The sequence below is a fragment of the Sus scrofa genome, chromosome 8 (assembly GCF_000003025.6).
Source record: "Sus scrofa isolate TJ Tabasco breed Duroc chromosome 8, Sscrofa11.1, whole genome shotgun sequence".
In the NCBI taxonomy this organism is placed as follows: Eukaryota; Metazoa; Chordata; class Mammalia; order Artiodactyla; family Suidae; genus Sus; species Sus scrofa.
In genome coordinates this window covers 56,240,583-56,259,161 of record NC_010450.4, presented here as the reverse complement: position 1 = coordinate 56,259,161, position 18,579 = coordinate 56,240,583, and the positions used below count along the sequence as shown (strand labels likewise).

Genomic DNA, 18,579 nt, shown 5'->3' with positions numbered 1-18,579 from the left:
GCCCACCCCCAAGTGAGGCATCCTGTTGCTGACTTCAAGCTACGAATACACCCACGAGAAACCCCGGGTCTGCCCACTTGAGGAAGGCCTGGAGCAGCCGAACCTCAGTTCTCTACTTTGCCATGTAGACAGGAGGCCAGCCTAAGTGTGCTACAGTTTCCTCTCCTGACCCACTTTCACCTAGACAGACCCCAAGGTGTAGCTTTAGGAGAATCAAAAGCCTGAGCCCTATCCCTCAAGGCAGTGCCCTAAGAGCAAAAGCCCTATCTGGGGGAAAAATAAAGCTCACGCTACATTTTAATGATTAAAAAAAAGAAAAAAATCCAAGAATGCCCATTGTGGCTCAGCAAGTTAAGGACTTGATGTTGTCTCTCTGAGGATGGAGGTTCAATCCCTGGTCTCGCCAGTGTGTTAAGGATACAATGTTACCATAAACTGTGGTGTCGATCACAGATGCAGTTCAAATACCATGTTGACATGGCTGAGGTGTAGGCCACAGCTGCAGCTTGGATTCCCCCGGCATGGGCACTTCCATGTGCTGCAGGTATGGCCATAAAAAGAAAAAAAGAAAAAAAAAAAAATCCACCCTAATCCAGAGGATGTCAGCACCCACCAAAATCTAAGAGAATCTGATAAAAGTCAACCGCATTGCATGAATGAATCTTTGGAGTCAGACAAAGGAGAAATCAGAGCTGATCATGCCTTTTAAAAGCATTACTGTCACAATGAACTTCTTTGCAGAACAGATACTGACTCACAGACTTTAAAAAAATTGTGGTTTCCAAAGGAGACAGTTTGTGGGGTAGGAGGATGCGCTGGGGGTGTGGGATGGAAATACTATAAAACTGGATTGTGATGATCACTGTACAACTATAAATGTAATAAATTCATTGAGTAATTAAAAAATAATAATCAAAAAAGTAATACTGTCAGCTTTACAAAAAGATTCTCAAAAGAATTTTTTACTTTAAAATGTAATTTGAATTCTAAAGTGTAATTTAATAACTTATATTACCCATCAAAATTTTAGATGCATATCTAAGGCATTAAAGCAAGCAATACCTTACACTTAAATTTAGCTCTAAATATCACCTAGACTTTTGACAATAAACTTAACAATTAAAAGGAAAAGAAATTCATTCAAGAAAGATACCAATGCAAAGATAACTTTCACTAGTCTTGTGCCTTGTTTGGAAATCCCACAGATCACACCCTCTTGGTTAATTCAAGACTCTTACTTCAGACACGATGATGTCCATCTGGCGCCGCAGTTTCCTTAGAGTGTTCATCAGTTGTTCAGGATCTTTATGTATTCCGACCCAGCAGCCATTAACAAAGATCTTGGTTGCACTAAAATGCAAAACCAAAGGCATTTTGCACTTAATAACTCTAAGCAATAACCAAAGGCTAACAACAGTGTCTAAAGAATTGTATCTATACGCACTCAGCAATAGCTGCAGGAGAAATTTCTTCTAAATTTTCCATACTCCATTCTTCTAAAAACTCTAGAATTGGAGAAGGTTGAGATCCAACTGAAATATAAGCCATCAGGGCTAAATTCTTCACAAGTCCTACAGCGTGGCCCTTGGGATAAGTAAAGTACATATTAGTCACAGTGATTTAACATGCCTATCAAAATTCTCTCCATAAATATTTGTCCTTCAGGATGTACTCTTACTTCCTAAGAACAAAAATATAAATAATATTTTGGTTCTAAAATATACTACGTAATTAAATTAAAATTTACTTCTAAAGTAATTATATCCTAACATAACCCCTCTCAGACTTTCTGTCTGGGATACAAATGCGAGCACATTACCTCTGGGGTCTCAGCAGGACACACCATTCCCCACAATGTATTGTGCAACTGCCTTGGTTTCGCTAGTTTGCCGTCTCTACCAATGGGAGAGTTTAAACGACGAAGGTGAGAAAGAGTAGATGCAAAAGTCAGGCGGTTTAATACCTAGAAAACAAAGCGAATCTTTATAACGTTTGGGCACTTCTGTTACTCACACGATCACATTTCTGGCAAATACTAGAACAAGGCAAAGGCATTTTGACATATGATCCACTTAGTGTCCACCTCTCCCATCCCTCCCTTCTCTTCCCTGTCCTGCCCTGGGAGGTCCTGTTCACCCTGGGAACCTCACCGACCCTTACAGCAGGATGGCAAACGCATGACATACACATCTACCACAGCACATAAACGCTCATGGTCTCTCTCCAGCCATGATGGTATCAGTCCCACAGGAGTGGGGCTTTCTTATTTGTTTGTTTTGTTCTCTGCTGTGTCCCAGTACCTAGAACAGTACTTGGCATGCACTGGGCACTAAGTGTTAAATGCGACCAACTCACAGGCCTTGTGCATGGCAGACTAATCCATCCCAGAACCTTTCCTGGGCTAAAGCCTCTGAATCCAACAGGAGAATCAATACTTAGAGAATATTAAGCAAAGTAACACTTAGAAGAAAGGCAACACAGAGAGAGAGGGACATAAAGCCACCAACACAGACGCAGTGTACCTGGTAATAAGCCACCGCTCTCCTGGCCCTACAACACCCCATCCTCCTTCCTCTTCCTACATCTCTCATCAGGTGGATGTCATCACACTTCCCTGAATCTTCCAACCCAAACATCTCAAACTTTTTTGGTCTCTGACTTCCGCCTTTCACACATCAGTACACGTGCGCTGTCAGCTCTTTTCACACTTTCTCAAAAAGCTAGCTCCTCTATTCCCAGGGTCACAGACAGCTCCTCACCTCTTACACTGTCAGCACTCACCAACCCTGGCCATCTCCCCTCCAATGTGCCCCCCAGTCACCAAAGTCTATGTCCCCATCACTCACCCACGTGGACAAACGCCAAGTGGATGCCCACAGACCAGCTCCAGGGGAGCCTCTGACAAGAAACTCTTCCCAATGAGGCCCCAGATGCCTTCGCTACGTCTCCAGACGCCTGCAGCCCAACCACTCTGCCTCCAGCCCGAAGACCACCCTGTGGCCAGAGAATGGATGTGCTCCCACTCTCCTTGGCCTGGCGGGATGTCAGCACCTCTACACCAGACCCCCCACCACCTCACCAAGAACTGCTCTGCGTCCCCACTCCGTGGAGGGGCCATCCTTCAACTACCCAACACAAAGTCCTACAGAACCTGCTTCCTCTTGCTTCTCAAGTCTGTCCTGCACTCCATCCCTGCACAAGCGCTCCAGGGCAGGCCTAACGAATGGCTTCTCACTCGGCTACCGCAACCATCCTTCCTTCCACCTCAGCCCGCCCTTCTCCATCTCTTTGCTCACAACAATCACTGTGAAGCCTCCTGAGAATAATCCTGAACAGGACTCTGCCTAGGAGCTGCTCCCAGCTCCCGTCTCCACCCCACGGCCTTCACCCGCCCCCTCTGACGGACAGCGCCAGCCTGCTCCAGCTCCGTCCACCACACATGCCCTCCCCGCTCCGTCCCTTCGTTCAGGATGTCAGCAGTTTTCTCCAGCTTTCTTGACAACTGCTGATTCTAACCTACCTCCAGGCCTGGTCTATTTCCCAACTACCTCTAGAGATTCAGCTCAAGTGTTACCTCCAAAAGAAAATATTCCTTTTCATCTTCTCAGCCTATACTAAAACCCCTCTTCCAGCATTCCCAGAGAGGCATGCATAGCTCTCACTTCATACTCACTGTACAGCCTGTAATGTCTGTTTACATCCATCTGTGGGTAGAGACTGTCAACTACTGAAGGTCAGGGCTCATTTTACTCATTTTTGCATCGCCAATGCCAACAAGTGGCAGAGTGCCTGGCACATCCCGAATCCCACAGCCACACACGGTACCCAAATGGCAGGATGTCATTTATCATAATTCAGCTCAAAACAGAGTGAGCTGCACATGGATGAATGTTTCTTCTGAGAGAAGATGAGCTCCTTGAGGGCAGGAACAGTATCTCATTAATGCTCGTGAACCAGGCATCACCAACACCAGGAAGGCTCCACAAACCCTTACTCAAGGGCTAGTGGCAGTCTCCATGGTTTTTTTTTTTTTCTTTTCCTTTGGTCCTTTTAGAGCCGCAACCGCAGCATATGGAAGTTCCCAGGCTAGGGGTGGAATGGGAGCTACAGCTGTTGGCCTACACCACAGCCACAGAAATGCAGGATCCGAGCCAAGTTTGCAAGCTACACCAAAGCTCAGAGCAACACCGGATCCTTATCCCACTGAGCGAGGCCAGGGATTGAAACTGAGTCCTCATGGGTACTAGTAAGATTCGTTTCCTCAAAGCCATGACGGGAACTCCCCCTCCAAGAATTTCTAAAAGCATCAGGTTTCTAGGAATCAAGTGGTTAATGCTGGTGTCTGAATGCTGAATTAATCAGGTGACATGGGTATAGGCTAGTTTTAAAAATAGCAAACAGGAAGAGATCCTCTCCATAAATCTAGAGGTGTGCCTTACAAATCTTCAATCTTACATTAAAATCACACACAAAAAATGTTTTTTAAATGCCTAGTGAGACATTTTTGTAAACAGTTTCCATTACTCCTTCTAAGAGTAGTTACTGCCATCACTGCACACACAGGCCAACACAGAGAAATCAGCGTCAGAAATATTACAGTTTGCAAAAAAGGTAGAGATATGCTCATTTATCCTCTGGGCATCATCTTCTCACATGGAGCTTTTAAGACAGAAAAATTTCACAAACATGGACTGTCTCATCACCTAGGTGGCTACTAGTATTTATTAATGATCTTGACTCAAAAGCCAAAACTTTACATCTCTCAGTGATACTGACAGCTCAGTTAAGAAAAACTTCACTTTTTTTTGTCTCTTTTTTTTGTCTTTTTGCCATTTCTTGGGCTACTTCCTCGGTATATGGAGATTCCCAGGCTAGGGGTCTAAACGGAGCCGTAGCCGACGGCCTACACCAGAGCCACAGCAATGCTGGATCCAAGTCGCGTCTGCAACCTATACCACAGTTCACGGCAACGCCGGATCCTTAACCCACTGAGCAAGGCCAGGGACCGAACCCTCAACCTCATGGTTCCTAGTCAGATTCGTTAACCACTGCGCCACAACGGGAACTCTAAAACTTTCACTTTTATATTCAAAAGCCTCCAAGTGCTTCTACATCTGACCAAAAGAAAAAAACAAAAGAAAGAAAACAACTTCAATTCAAACAATTTAAACTCTACTAGCTCCACAACATTTCCTCATGAAACCTGCAGTCACAGCTGACGTCCTTACCTGCGACACGCCGGCTCTGGCCTGATGGGCTTTCTTCTGGTCACCCCAGTTTCCAGTAGCTAAAGAGTATTTTAGGCCATCAGATATAATCCTTGTTTTAATTGCCAACTCCAGGTTAAAATCTTTTCCTCGATCAATGAACTTCTGTGCATAGATCCGTACTTCCTTAAGCAAATTCTTAAACATTCTGCCCAATAAAATGGTATTGTTTTAAATACATAAAGGTCTATAATATGCATTCTCAACAGGGAAAATACTGCCCACAAGGGGGACAGAAGTGGTTGAGGTAAAGGAGGGAGGGAGGTTTTACTTCCTTCTATACGAAAGCACAGATGTCCATATGTTAACAAACACAGGCAAAGCAGTTAGGAAAAAAGGTAAAAAGAGGCTCCTTACTGAGGTGATAACAAAAGGTTGAAAAACACTAATTTATAACATGATAAATAAGAGAAAATGCACAAAACACTGCTACTATTATATTTGTATTAAACTGTCAACATTATTTTTATGAACAATTTTTCTAATTATATAAGTATTACATATTAATTATAAGGAAATATGGAAAATATAAAAATGTTTCATAATAAAAATCACATAACCCCAACACTCACACAACCACTACTAATATTTCGACAGATTTCCCTCCAGCTTTGTGTTTTCATAAACTGCAAAGCAGAACTAATAAAAATTTCAATATCAGCACTTAGAAAACCAAGGCAATAATTCAGCTTTCTCAAATGCCCTATAAAGATAGAGACGAATAAAGAATATATAAACCAGTAATAAACTGTCCTCACAATCCTGAAATTCTCAGACACAAAGCGGAACTACAATGGCAAGTGACCAAGAGAATGTATCCAACTTCATATGCAGCCATGGTGGACGCCAAGATGGCTTAGCACCTCCCCCAAAGTGCAAAAACCTAAGTGAGCTCTACTTTAACGATGTCACCCTGTATGTCTTACCCTCTAAATAAGAATGCAAGGAGTGGTCCAGCAAGGTCCAATCTTTTGTTTCCATAGTGATCTCTGTCATCTAGTTCTCTTCTACCCAGAGCTGCTAGAAGCAACCTATGAACCATATACCTAAAAAAAAAAAAAAAAAAGGGAAGAAATAAGACATGGTGCTGGCTTTTTTAAAGGCTATGTATTAAAAACATCAATTCTGACATTTTTAGCTTTAAGTAAAAAATTTATCTCAACCATATCTTGCAAAAAAACCTAAAACAATGAAATTTAACGTACCCCAAGAAATAAGCTTTCTTGGTCTCACAAAAATCACTCACACCAACATGAGGGAGCATTTCTTTCTGTAAGACCTCCTTGGCATATTTAATTCTTTTCTCTTTAGTGACACCAGGCTTTGCCCCTCTTGAACCAATGAAGTTTAGTGCAACATTCTGTTCTTGGATGACAAAAGCTTCATCAAGAGAAGGTTTAACCTATCAGTTAAACAAAAATTATTTTCAAAATCATTATCTTCAAAATAAGTCATTTATCACTGAACTTATAATATGTTAACTTATTACTGTTTGAAAGGTTATCCTTATGAACCTAACTGAATATGCAAATATTTTTAGAAAATCAAGGAATCACAAAATCTTAGAACTTCAACACACCTCCGAGATCTAGAGAATCTTTGAAAAAAATCCACTTATCAGCACAGACAATTGTACTTTCTAGAAAAATACAAGTAATTACATTATAACAGAGCAGAGTGGGTATTCGGAGTTTCTGTTGTTTTTATACTTTAACGAACAATTTTTTTAATATCTAAAATCAAATTAGAGAAATTTAATACTCAAACTAAAATTTACTAAGCCTCAAATGAATAAATGTGACACTGTTTTCATCCTTGGTTTAAGAGGTTATCTTTACTTTTAACTACTTACTTATTATCTTTAAGTTAAAGAAAAAAAAACAACAGAACATGTGACTACTGCTAAAAGAGTAACAACCGGAATCCATTTTGGTAATGCAACCATATAAATAAATACTCTACTAACTAAAATATACCCCACTTTCTAAATCTGAGACTAATGTTTAGCCTGTATTCTACCTCATTTCTCTGTACTCTTAAGACTCTGGACAATTCAGGACAACGTGAAGAATATATCAACCACCTGAAGAGAGACAAGGGGCACCAATGGGAAAGACTGGTAAGGAAATGAGGACTTTTCTAGACTCAACGAGCCTTCCTGGAGGAAACTAAGGGATGCCACTGGGAAGTTGCCATTCCCAATAACAGGACAAAAGTGACACCCTGTGACTCCCTGGGAAGCATAGTAAGATCTCTATCTGTCCTGCCAAAACAAGCATAAACAGAATCTAATCATAAAGTGAAGGATATTCTACAAAATAAATGGCCTATCCCTTCCAAAATTTTCAGGGTTATAAAAGACTGAGGGGGAGTTCTTGTCATGGAAACGAATCTGACTAGCATCCATGAGGCTGTAGGTTCAATCCCTGGCCTCGCTCAGTGGGTTAAGGATCTGGTGTTGCCGTGAGCTGTGGTGGAGGTCGCAGACGCAGCTCAGATCTGGCGTTGCTGTGGTTGTGGTATAGGCCAGCAGCTACAGCTCTGATTAGACCCCTAGCCTGGAAACCTCCATGTACCGTGGGTGTGGCTCTAAAAAGACAAAAAAGAAGAAAAAAAAAAAAAAGATTGAGGAAAAAGACAAGAGAAAATTAAAAGAGACTGAAGAATCAAATGCCGTTAAGGAACTTATCAGGAACACTAGCAAAAACCTGACTCTTTCTAGGTTAATAGCATATATTTACCAAAGTCCCAATTTTACAGATTGTACTATGACTATGTGAGTAAACGTCCAGGTTTGAGAAAACATACACTGAAGTATTTGGGGTAAAGGGCATGATGCCTAAAACTTACTCTCAAGTGATTCAGAAAACAAATAACCTGTATATATAAAGAGAACCCCAAAGCAACTGTGGCAAAGGTAACAGCTAAACATGGGTGAATGTGAGTACAGAGTATACAAGAGTCATTTGCAACTTTTCTGTAAGTTTAAAATGATAGCAAAAAAAAAAGAAAAAGGGGAGTTCCCGTCATGGCTCAGTGGTTAACGAATCCGACTAGGAACCATGAGATTGTGGGTTCGATCCCTGCCCTTGCTCAGTGGGTTAAGGATCCAGTGTTGCCGTGAGCTGAGGTGTAGACTGCAGACACAGCTCAGATCCTGCGTTGCTGTGGTTGTGGTGTAGGCTGGCGGCTACAGCTCTGATTTGACCCCTAGCCTGGGAACCTCCATATGCCACGGGAGCGGCCCAAGAAATGGCAAAAAAAAAAAAAAGAAAAGAAAAAGAAAAAGGTTTAAAAAAAAAAAAAAAAAAAAGAGTAAGAAGAGTTTCCGTCATGGCTCAGCGGGTTAAGGACCCGATGTTGTCTTGGTGAGGATATGGACTCAATCCCTGGCCTCGCTCAGTGGGTTTAGGATCCAGGGTAGGCTACAGATGCATTTTGGATCCGGTGTTGCCGTGACCAGGGCATAGGCTTCAGCTACAGCTTCAATTCAACCCCAAACCTGGGAACTTCCAGATGCAGAACTTCCACATGCCACAGGTATGGCTGTTCAAAAACAAAAATGCCCTTGGAATGGATGGGCAATGAGGTCCTGCTATAGAGCACTGGGAACTATATCTAGTCACTTATGATAGAGGATAACATGAGAAAAAGAACATATATGTGTATGTGTGACTGGGTCACTTGGCTGTAGAGTAGAAATTGACAGAACACTGTAAACCAACTGTAATGAAAAAAATAAAAATAGCTTTTAAAAAACTTTTTTTAAAAGAATAAAATATCGGAGTTCCTGTTGTGGTACAGCGGAAACAAATCTGAATAAGAACCATAAGGTTGCGAGTTTGATCCCTGGCCTCGCTCAGTGGGTTAAAGATCCAGTGCTGCCATGAGCAGATGCAGCTCCAATCCGGTGTTGCTGTGGCTGTGGCATAGGCCAGCGGCTACAGCTCCGACCTACACCACAGCTCACGGCAATGCCAGATCCTTAACCTAGCCTGGGAACATCCATATGCTGCAGGAGCAGACCTCAAAAGACAAAAAAAAAAAAGTAAAATATCAACTGGTTTTTCCTTTTTACTAAACTGCACCACACTAGTATGCTTTCATTTCAATTTTTTTTTGGCCACGCCTTCTGCATGCAGAAGTTCCTGGGCCAGGGATCAATCCTATGCCACAGGAGAGGCCTGAGCCACAGCAGTGACAGCACAGCTTAACTCAATGAGCCACCAGGGAACTCCCCAGTCTTGTATGTTTTTATGATTTTCCTTAATTCCTGTTTCTTGTAGCTGCTGTCAGTGAACTCTGGCTGCCTATAGTTTCCATGTCTATTTTACACAGGATTGTCAGGAGAGAGGCCAGGCAGGGCTGAGGCTTTCACAAACAATAAGCAGCACGGGGTCTGCAATAGCTACACTGGTCTTCAGACAGCTTTCTCCTGCTTTTTAGGATGAAAAATAGTAACTTTAAACCTCTTGTAAAACACTATGAATATATTTTGTTTTCACGTTACCATTTCCATCATCTCTGGATCTTCAAAATCATAAATAATATGCTCTAAAATATCTCTGTCAGACACAAAACCCAATGCTCTGAACACAATAATGATGGGAACTTCTTGCTTGATATATGGAAGGGTTGCCACAATACGCTGACCAATAGCACTCTTTTTTGCACCCTAGAGAAATAAATCATCATTAGAATATGAGGACAGAGAGATGGCAGCCATATATAAACACCACAAGAAGCATTTTATATACATGTTCATTGTATGTACTTCAAAAGAAGCATGTCTCTAATACTCTAAGAAGCATCCAAAGGCTGCTTTTCAAAATGGCTGTAACGGGTTTACTCATCTGAAGGACAGGCTGGTCATTTAGGCCTGAGAGAACTTCCATTCTCTGTCAGGATCCTCTAGGACTCCCCAAGACTGCATTTGGAAATGATCTCTGGCTCCAAAAGAACGTCAACACAGACTCACCTCACCCTTTCTCCCCACCAGAAACATTAAAAATTTTGGAATAAAGAAATAGGGGAGAACTTCCCATCATGGCGCAGCAGAAACAAATCCAACTAGGAACCATGAGGTTGCAGGTTCAATCCCTGGCCTTGCTCAGTGGGTTAAGGATCCAGCATTGCCATGAACTGTGGTGTAGGCTGCAGACCCAGCTCGGATCCCACACGGCTGTGGCTGTGGAGTAGCTACGATTTGACCCCTAGCCTGGGAATTTCCATATGCTATGGGTGCAGCCCTCAAGAGACCAAAAAAAAAAAAGCAGTGACTGACTGCTAATCTAAACATGTTTTTAAAAGATACCAGCAAAATTCTAATGATGTATACAGATGGTATGCACATCTGTATTTTTTTGCATTAAGACTATTTCTGGATGGATTCATAAGAAATTATTAAGAGCAGCTACCTCTAGGGAAGAGATCTTAAGGGTCAGAGGAAGACTATTTTTTACACTGTACTCTTTTCTGTACTTTTTGAACTATTTTAATGTGCATATATGACTTATTAAAAAAAGTTTTAATAAATAAAAATGTATGTGGAATTAAACAGTTAATTACAAATTTCCAATATAGGTGCATAGATTAAATCAAGCAATCTGAGTAACATAACCAGGCACAGCACATACTCAAAAAAAGCTAGCTGCTATTAGATTACATCACTGTAAGCAATATGTCTGAGACAGGTGGCTTCTGAGATGGTGCCCGGTGAGCCCTGACCACTCTTACACTGTTAGCTCTTGAGTATCAACTGGACATGCTGACGTGCATCTCACAAAGACTACAGGCTGCTCGCTGCTTCCAGGATGAAGGCACCAAAGCTGGTGATTTCCCTCTTGCCTGTGTGCTCCTCCCTCTCCCTGACATGCCAGCTGCCTGTTGTCAGTGGCTGCATGGAGGTGGCCCTGTAGCAGGGAACTGGATCTAGCTGCCCACCATGCAAATCAGCCCTCAGACAAACACCCTGACTGCAGCCTCATAAGAGGTGCTTGACCAGAGGACCCAGCTAAGCCACACCCAGAAACTGTGGAATGGTGCTACTGCAGTAATTTGTTACGTAGCAATAAGCAAATAATAAAATGCCTACTATACAACAGTGATAATATGCTCCAGAAAGACTTTTTGACTAAGCACACAGTCTGGTAACTTATAAAACTAGACCACAAGGAATAAACCCAAACAGTATCACACCACAGCCCTTACCTGTCCTCCTCTGGCCAGCATGCTAACCCAGATAGTGCTGGTGGGTCGAGAGGAATTCTCCAGACATGATCTACACTCTCCAGTGTAGGCATATTTAGAGTCCTTTTTGGCAAACACATAGACTGTGTTTGTTGCCATTTTCTCTTGAGCAATCAGAACCTATATAAACAATAAAAGTTATAACCTTAAAACCCACAATCCCTGAAGAAGAAAGCAGAGTGAAATTTGCATCTTAATTTCACCATATGGAGTCACTGAAACATCAATTCTTAAACTTTACATACTCCATTCTGCATAAATGCTTCACAGAAATATATAAGTTTAAACAAATGATCAAAATTTCTAGTGCATATAATATATGGCGAATAAAGTTTTGGTTTAATATAAATTCAGGTGTCACTTCCTTAGTAATTCAACTGCCACTTCCAGATTAAAATAAAAAGTAAACTTTTGTATAGAATAATTTTTATTTTTTGCTTTTTAGGGCCGTACCTGCAGCACATGGAGGTTTCCAGGCTAGAAGTCAATTTGGAGCTGCACCTGCCAGCCTACACCACAGCCACAGCAACTTGGGATCCGAGCCATGTCTGTGACATACACCAGAATTCATGGCAACACCAGATCCTTAACCCACTGAGTGAGGCCAGGGATCGAACCCACATCTTCATGGATATTAGTTGGGTTTGTTTCCACTGAACCAGTATGAGAACTCTAAAAGTTTACTTTTTAATTTCAACTTTTTCAAGATATAAATCTAATTAACATTTTGTAGTTTTTTTAAAATAATGTGATTATACCTTTTCTGATCCATTAATAATGAAGTAGCCACCAGGATCCAAGGGGCATTCATTTAACTCACAAAGATCACGGTCTGTTAAGCCATTCAATAGGCAGTAAGTTGAACGCAGCATAATTGGAATTTTTCCTATAAAAGTTTTCTGATGTTGCGTCTGGAGTTGTTCTTCACCTTCTTTAATGACTGTTTTTGTTATATCAACATAAAGCGGAGCAGAGTACCTTTGAAAATAAAAACAAATCACAAGTTTATAGTAAAGTATTTGCTCACATACTCAACTGGTTAAAATGACATTTTCTGAATTGCATTTCAGTATCAGTTGCTAGAAAAGAAGTATCTTACGTGAGATTTCGTAACCTGGCCTCATTTGGCATCATTGGGGAAGGAGCTCCATCTCTTTCCCAATGGGTAGGCTTGGAGAGGTAAATCTGTTCAAACTTCAGCAAATACCTTGGCTAAAAGGAAACCAAAAACCATGAAAAGGATAAGTAACTTTTTCCATAAAAGATATGATTTCCTTTGATCAACATTAACATTTTGAGTAGAAACAGCTCTAGAAAATGCCAAAGTTAATTCACTTTACTAATATTGTGACCATGCAAAGTCAACATCCATATTCCATTAGATGTCAAGTTTCATGCTTCATCGCTCTCTTAACGTGGAAGACAAAAAAGAGACTTAATAAGTCTCTTATTATATAAACAGAGACTAAGCATATACCATATGCTCTGAGTTCATATCAAACAAGAGAAATAGATTTGCATTAATGATCTACTTAGCCATTTCATGTTTCCTCTCCTTAGTTCAAGTCAGGTTTCTCAAGTTACCAGAAAACAAAGAAAAGATAAATTCATACAATTAGAAATGTGCTCTCATTTAATCAATAGAACATAAAAAAGTAAACCTAACCCTTCAATTAAACATACAGAAAATCCTAATTATTATTCTACATAAAAGAATTAGAATTTCCTACCCTGGCTAACTATGTATCAGCCCACAGTAAAAAAAAAAAAAAAAAAAAAAAAAAAAGTTTTCAATTAATTATTTATTTGCTACCCAATAAAACAAGATCCATGAAAACTTTCCAGGGCTAAATGGGTAGCAGATTACTCTCTAAATAAAACCTCAGGGAGTTCCCACTGTGACGCAGTGGTTAACGAATCCGACTAGGAACCATGAGGTTGCCGGTTCGGTCCCTGCCCTCGCTCAGTGGGTTAACGATCCGGCGTTGCCGTGAGCTCTGGTGTAGGTCGCAGACGCGGCTCGGATCCTGCGTTGCTGTGGCTCTGGAGTAGGCCAGTGGCTCCAGCTCCAATTCAACCCCTAGCCTGGGAACCTCCATATGCTGCGGGAGCGGCCCAAAGAAATGGCAAAAATACAAAAAAATTAAAAAATAAAACCTCAGGAAAGGAAAAGACGGAATTAAGCAGACCATTGAAGGAAAATACTGATACCCAATTTCCCAAACTGGAGTAGGGATACAGAACAAAGAGAACTGGTGGTGACAATGAAGCAACGGGAAGCCAGCCATCCAACTCATGTCCAGCATCACCCTTGTCTAGGACATTATCTTCTGAAACTTAAGGTAGTCCAAGATTTTAATCTGTGTCCAGCCTCTTCCCACTCCAAATGTACACTCCCAAAATAACCACTTTAAAATAATGCTTCAGTCAGGTGTATTACCTGACAATCTTTCCACAATTCCCCAAGAGCCCCAGTGACACCCACAGCCTGTGACAATCTGGTTCCCTCTTCCACTGACACCAGTTAAAAACAGATATACTGACAAACAATATAGTGACTATGGTCCCCATTCCATCCATGAGCCAAATACACCAGCATTTTTTGCTGAAGTTATTAAATATCTTTACTGAAACAAACACTCTTTGTGTCAGTTCAAGTCCCTCCATCTCTTCCTCTAGGTTCTGATACCCCAGTTTGAGGGGCCCTTCCTCCAGCAGTACTCACTCTCCAGCAGCACCATGAATATGTTGGATTATATTGTAATCTCCCTTGGTTTGCAAAGACATGAAGAACACATGTCTTAAGTACAAAAAGGCATTTTACACCCATTTTTCCAACACAGTGCCAGAGAAGTCAATTATTTTTGTCTTCTATTGTTATGATAATGTAGTTCATGCAAAAAAATAACGGAAAAAGTCCTTCGCATACTTTTTCTTACACTGTGAGTCCCTACACTGTGAAAGAAAAAAGTGAGGTTTTCTGAAGCAATGTAACTATTTCTGGCTTGCTTCCCTTAGTAGTTCATCATATCTCTGTGAGTTTCCTCTTTCTGTCTATTAAATACCTACTATCTGAGTAAGTATCAGGGGCTGTATCACTTGCAAAAATGCATCTCTCCATTGTAAGAATAAGTCAGGAGCTGCTTGAAGACAAACACACTACTAAAACCACCTACAGACTTTCTTTTTTTTTTTTTAACCTTTAGGCCAGGTGAGAGAAGGGCTGAAATTTCCAATCAATACTTCTACCAAAGCTCATTTAAGAGAAGCGCCATCTTACCGGTTCTTCCACCTCTCCGCTAGCGTGCTGAGCTTCCGCCTGTAGGTCAATGGGTGGAGCATCCTCCACAATCCTTTGAACAGACATCTGAATAAACTCATCAAAGGAATCCAGCTGTTGTCTGACCAAGCCTTTCTCATCAAAATAGGAACTGGGAAAATATTTGAATTCATGATCGGTTATAGTTCAGTGGTAATTTCTAGGCTATCTCCCCATTTTCATCATCATTATATTAAACAAATACTAATCACTCTACATGCATCACTCTACGTAAAAGGGGTGAGACTGGGAGTTCCTGTTGCAGCTCAGTGGTAACGAACCTGACTAGCATCCATGAGGACACAAGTTCAATTCCCGGCCTCACTCAGTGGGTTAAGGATCTGGCACTGCCGTGAGCTGTGGGGTAGGCTGCAGACCTGGCTTGGATCCCACATTGCTGTGGCCATGGTACATAGGCTGGCAGCTGTAGCTCTGATTTGACCCCTACCTAGCCTGAGAACCTCCATATGCCGAGGGTGTGGCCCTAAAAAGCAAAAAAAAAAAAAAAAAAAAAAAAAAAAAAGGGGAGGAGGAGAGACTGGAAAGACTTTCTTTGTAGAATTGATAAGTTAAATGAGACTTACACTTATGGGTAAAATGATGTAAGCACAACATAAAAACTACAAGGGGGGGAGTTCCACCATGGCACAGTGAGTTAAGAACCCAACTGCAGGAGTTCCCGTCGTGGCGCAGTGGTTAACGAATCCGACTAGGAACCATGAGGTTGCGGGTTCAATCCCTGGCCTCACTCAGTGGGTTAAGGATCCAGCGTTGCAGACGCGGCTCGGATCCCATGTTGCTGTGGCCCTGGCGTAGGCCAGCGGCTACAGCTCCGATTTGACCCCAAAAAAAAAAAAAAAAAAAGAATCCAACTGCAGTGGCTCAGGTTGCCGCAGAGATGCAGGTTCCATTCCTGGCCTGGCTAAAGGATCTCCCACTGTGATTCAATTCAATCCCCAGCCCAGGAACTTCCGTATGCTGAGCGTGTGGCCATTAAAAAAACAAAAACTATAAGGAAGTCTGAATTTACAAGTGTCCTTTTTTTTATTTTTCTTTTTGCCTTTTCTTGAGCCACTCCTGCGGCATATGGAGGTTCCCAGGCTAGGGGTCTAATCAGAGCTGTAGCCGCCAGCCTACTCGGGATCTGAGCTGTGTCTGCAACCTACACCACAGCTCACGGCAACACCGGATCCTTAACCCCCTGAGTGAGGCCAGGGATTGGACCCACAACCCCATGGTTCTTAGTCAGATTCGTTAACCACTGAGCCACGACGGGAACTTCTACAAGTGTCCTTTGACGATAAATTTTATCCAACCTCTTTGAAACATTTCTTGGAGTTCCCGTCGTGGCTCAGTGGTTAACGAATCCGACTAGGAACCATGAGATTGCAGGTTCAATCCCTGGCCTCACTCAGTGGGTTAAGGACCCATGAGCTCTGCCGTGAGCTGTGGTGTAGGTTGCAGATGTAGCTCAGATCTCGCAATGCTGTGGCTCTGGTGTAGGCCAGCGGCTACAGCTCCAATTTGACCCCTAGCCTGGGAACCTTCATATGCCACAGTAGCGGCCCTAGAAAAGGCAAAAGGACAAAAAAAAAGAGAGAGAGAAACATTTCTTAAAAAGTTGTCGAGAAAAACTAAAGAAAATGTGTAGAGAAGATGAAAATAACTACGACAACATGGATGGATTGTAAGGGTATTATGCTAAGTGAAAGAAGTCAGAGAAAAACTAAATAGTTAAGATTCACTGACATTTGGAAGCTTAAAAAAAAAAAAAAAACCCAACCAAAACCAACCAACAAACAAAAGAAAATAAAAACTCACAGATACAGAAAACAAACTGGTAGTTACTAGAGGAGGGGGCTGATGGGGGGGGACATGGGTGACGAGGGTCAAATGGGGTGACAGATGGTAACTAGGCTGTGGTGATGATGCCTCTGTACCACAGAGATGCTGAACTAGAAACTAGAATGCTGTACATCTGCAACTTACATAATTTTTTAAAAAGGATGGAAAAAAGATGAAAATAACTTGGAGGGCCCGCTGTGGCACAATGGAATTAGCAGCATCTCTGGGGCACTGGGATGCAAGTTCAAGCCCCAGTCCAGCTCAGTGGGTTAAGGATCTGGCACTGTGGTGATGTAGGTCACAACTGCAGCTCAGATCTGATCCTTGGTGTGGGAACTCCATATGACTCAGGGCAGCCAAAAAAGGAAAAAAATAAATAAAAAGAACTTTAATTTCAATAAGAGAGATGATGTTATCAATGACTAAAACATAGCATGTGTAAGAATTTCAATTTTTGGTTAAAGATTATTCTATTTTGAATATGTTAAAGGTGAAAATACTCAGCAACTGATCATTAAAAATGGAGACTGTCCGGGAGTTCTACTGTGGCACAGTGGATTAAAGATCTCAAATTGTCACTGCAGAAACCGAGGTTGCTGCTGTGGCACAGGTATTTGAACTTTCACATGCCTCAGGTGAAGCCAAAAAAAAAAAAGGAGAAAGTCTAAGAGATCAGAGATAGTCATTAGTAGATACAGAAATCAGATAATGAAGCCCTAAAGAAGGACAGCAGATGCACTGTTTGCAAGCGGTTTCTCCCCCGCTGACCCCACAGGAGGTACAGAGCTGGACTGGGCTCCTGGGAGCCCCCCCTGGGGCCCCCCCCACCTCCCGCCTTGGAACTCCTGACTCCCTCAGCCTCACATCTAGCTTCTGAGACAGCACGCACAGCCAACTAGTCAGCAACCTCCAATGCTGGCATCATCAGGTCACCTTGCAGGTCACTGGCCAGCCTACACATTGGCTGCTGGGAGTCAAGGTCCCACCCTGATTCAATCGACCAGTATTCGACTATGTGGCCACCACTACAGAAGTTAGATCCTTCAGTAGAGAACACAGTACACAGTCACCCCTGTGTCAGGTGCAGGTCCCTTCAGTAAAGACTGGGAGTTAACAGGAAAGGAATTTCTGACATGTGGGTCAGCCACTGATACGTAAGAAGCACATGGAAGCCTCTGGCTGGCTCTAAGATAAACAGCAACGGTTTCTACAGACAAGTGATGATGAGAAATCTTTACAAAACTATGGACAAGTTTCATTCTCTCAAAAAGCTGAACCCAAAGCTACTTTCCCCAAAGTCATTAGAACAGTTCTTCATTCAAATGCCATCCGTTGAATGAAGTAAACATCTGAACTATATGAACAGTTCATATTTATGGTAACTACCATCCTAACTGCTATACAGGAAGTCATCTGACTGAAATCACTGGATATTAAGTAATATCACATTCACAACGCTTGGGAAAGATCACCTGATATTGAACAGTGAAAAAAACAAAATGTCACCTCAACAGCCAAGGCACCTATAATCAGTTAAAATGTAAACATATGCCGCAGATGTGTCAAAGCTGGATCCTTTAACCCACTGCACTGGCCTGGAGATCAAACCTGCACCTCCACAGGGACCCAAACTGCTGCAATTGGATTCTTAGCTTACTGCACCACAGTAGGAATTCCTACAGACCATATTTAATAGAAAAAATAAATACAATTACATCCCAAAAACTCTCTAAATTTTTAACAATATTAAGCAAAGGTTTGGTTTTGCTCCAAATACAACCGGTAGACTGTCAGAAGCATGTGTTCTTCGAAGGGAGTTCCCGCTGTGGCTCAGTGGTAACGAACCTGACTAGTATCCATTACAATGAGGGTTTGATCCCTGGCCTCACTCAGTGGGTT

General features: G+C 41.9%; 1 protein-coding gene across 1 annotated transcript in view; it reads right to left on the bottom strand.

The window, feature by feature from the left end:
- Nucleotides 1-18,579, bottom strand: part of POLR2B (RNA polymerase II subunit B) — a 50,638-nt gene that overhangs the window by 24,206 nt on the left and 7,853 nt on the right. The window contains exons 3-13 of the mRNA XM_003129037.5: nt 14,797-14,947; nt 12,616-12,728; nt 12,275-12,494; nt 11,478-11,636; nt 9,778-9,942; nt 6,473-6,669; nt 6,194-6,313; nt 5,229-5,415; nt 1,820-1,963; nt 1,445-1,584; nt 1,239-1,350 (exon numbers count right to left, since the gene is read on the bottom strand). Coding sequence (XP_003129085.4) covers nt 1,239-1,350; nt 1,445-1,584; nt 1,820-1,963; nt 5,229-5,415; nt 6,194-6,313; nt 6,473-6,669; nt 9,778-9,942; nt 11,478-11,636; nt 12,275-12,494; nt 12,616-12,728; nt 14,797-14,947 — 1,708 coding nt within the window. The remainder of the gene's footprint in view (nt 1-1,238; nt 1,351-1,444; nt 1,585-1,819; nt 1,964-5,228; nt 5,416-6,193; nt 6,314-6,472; nt 6,670-9,777; nt 9,943-11,477; nt 11,637-12,274; nt 12,495-12,615; nt 12,729-14,796; nt 14,948-18,579) is intronic.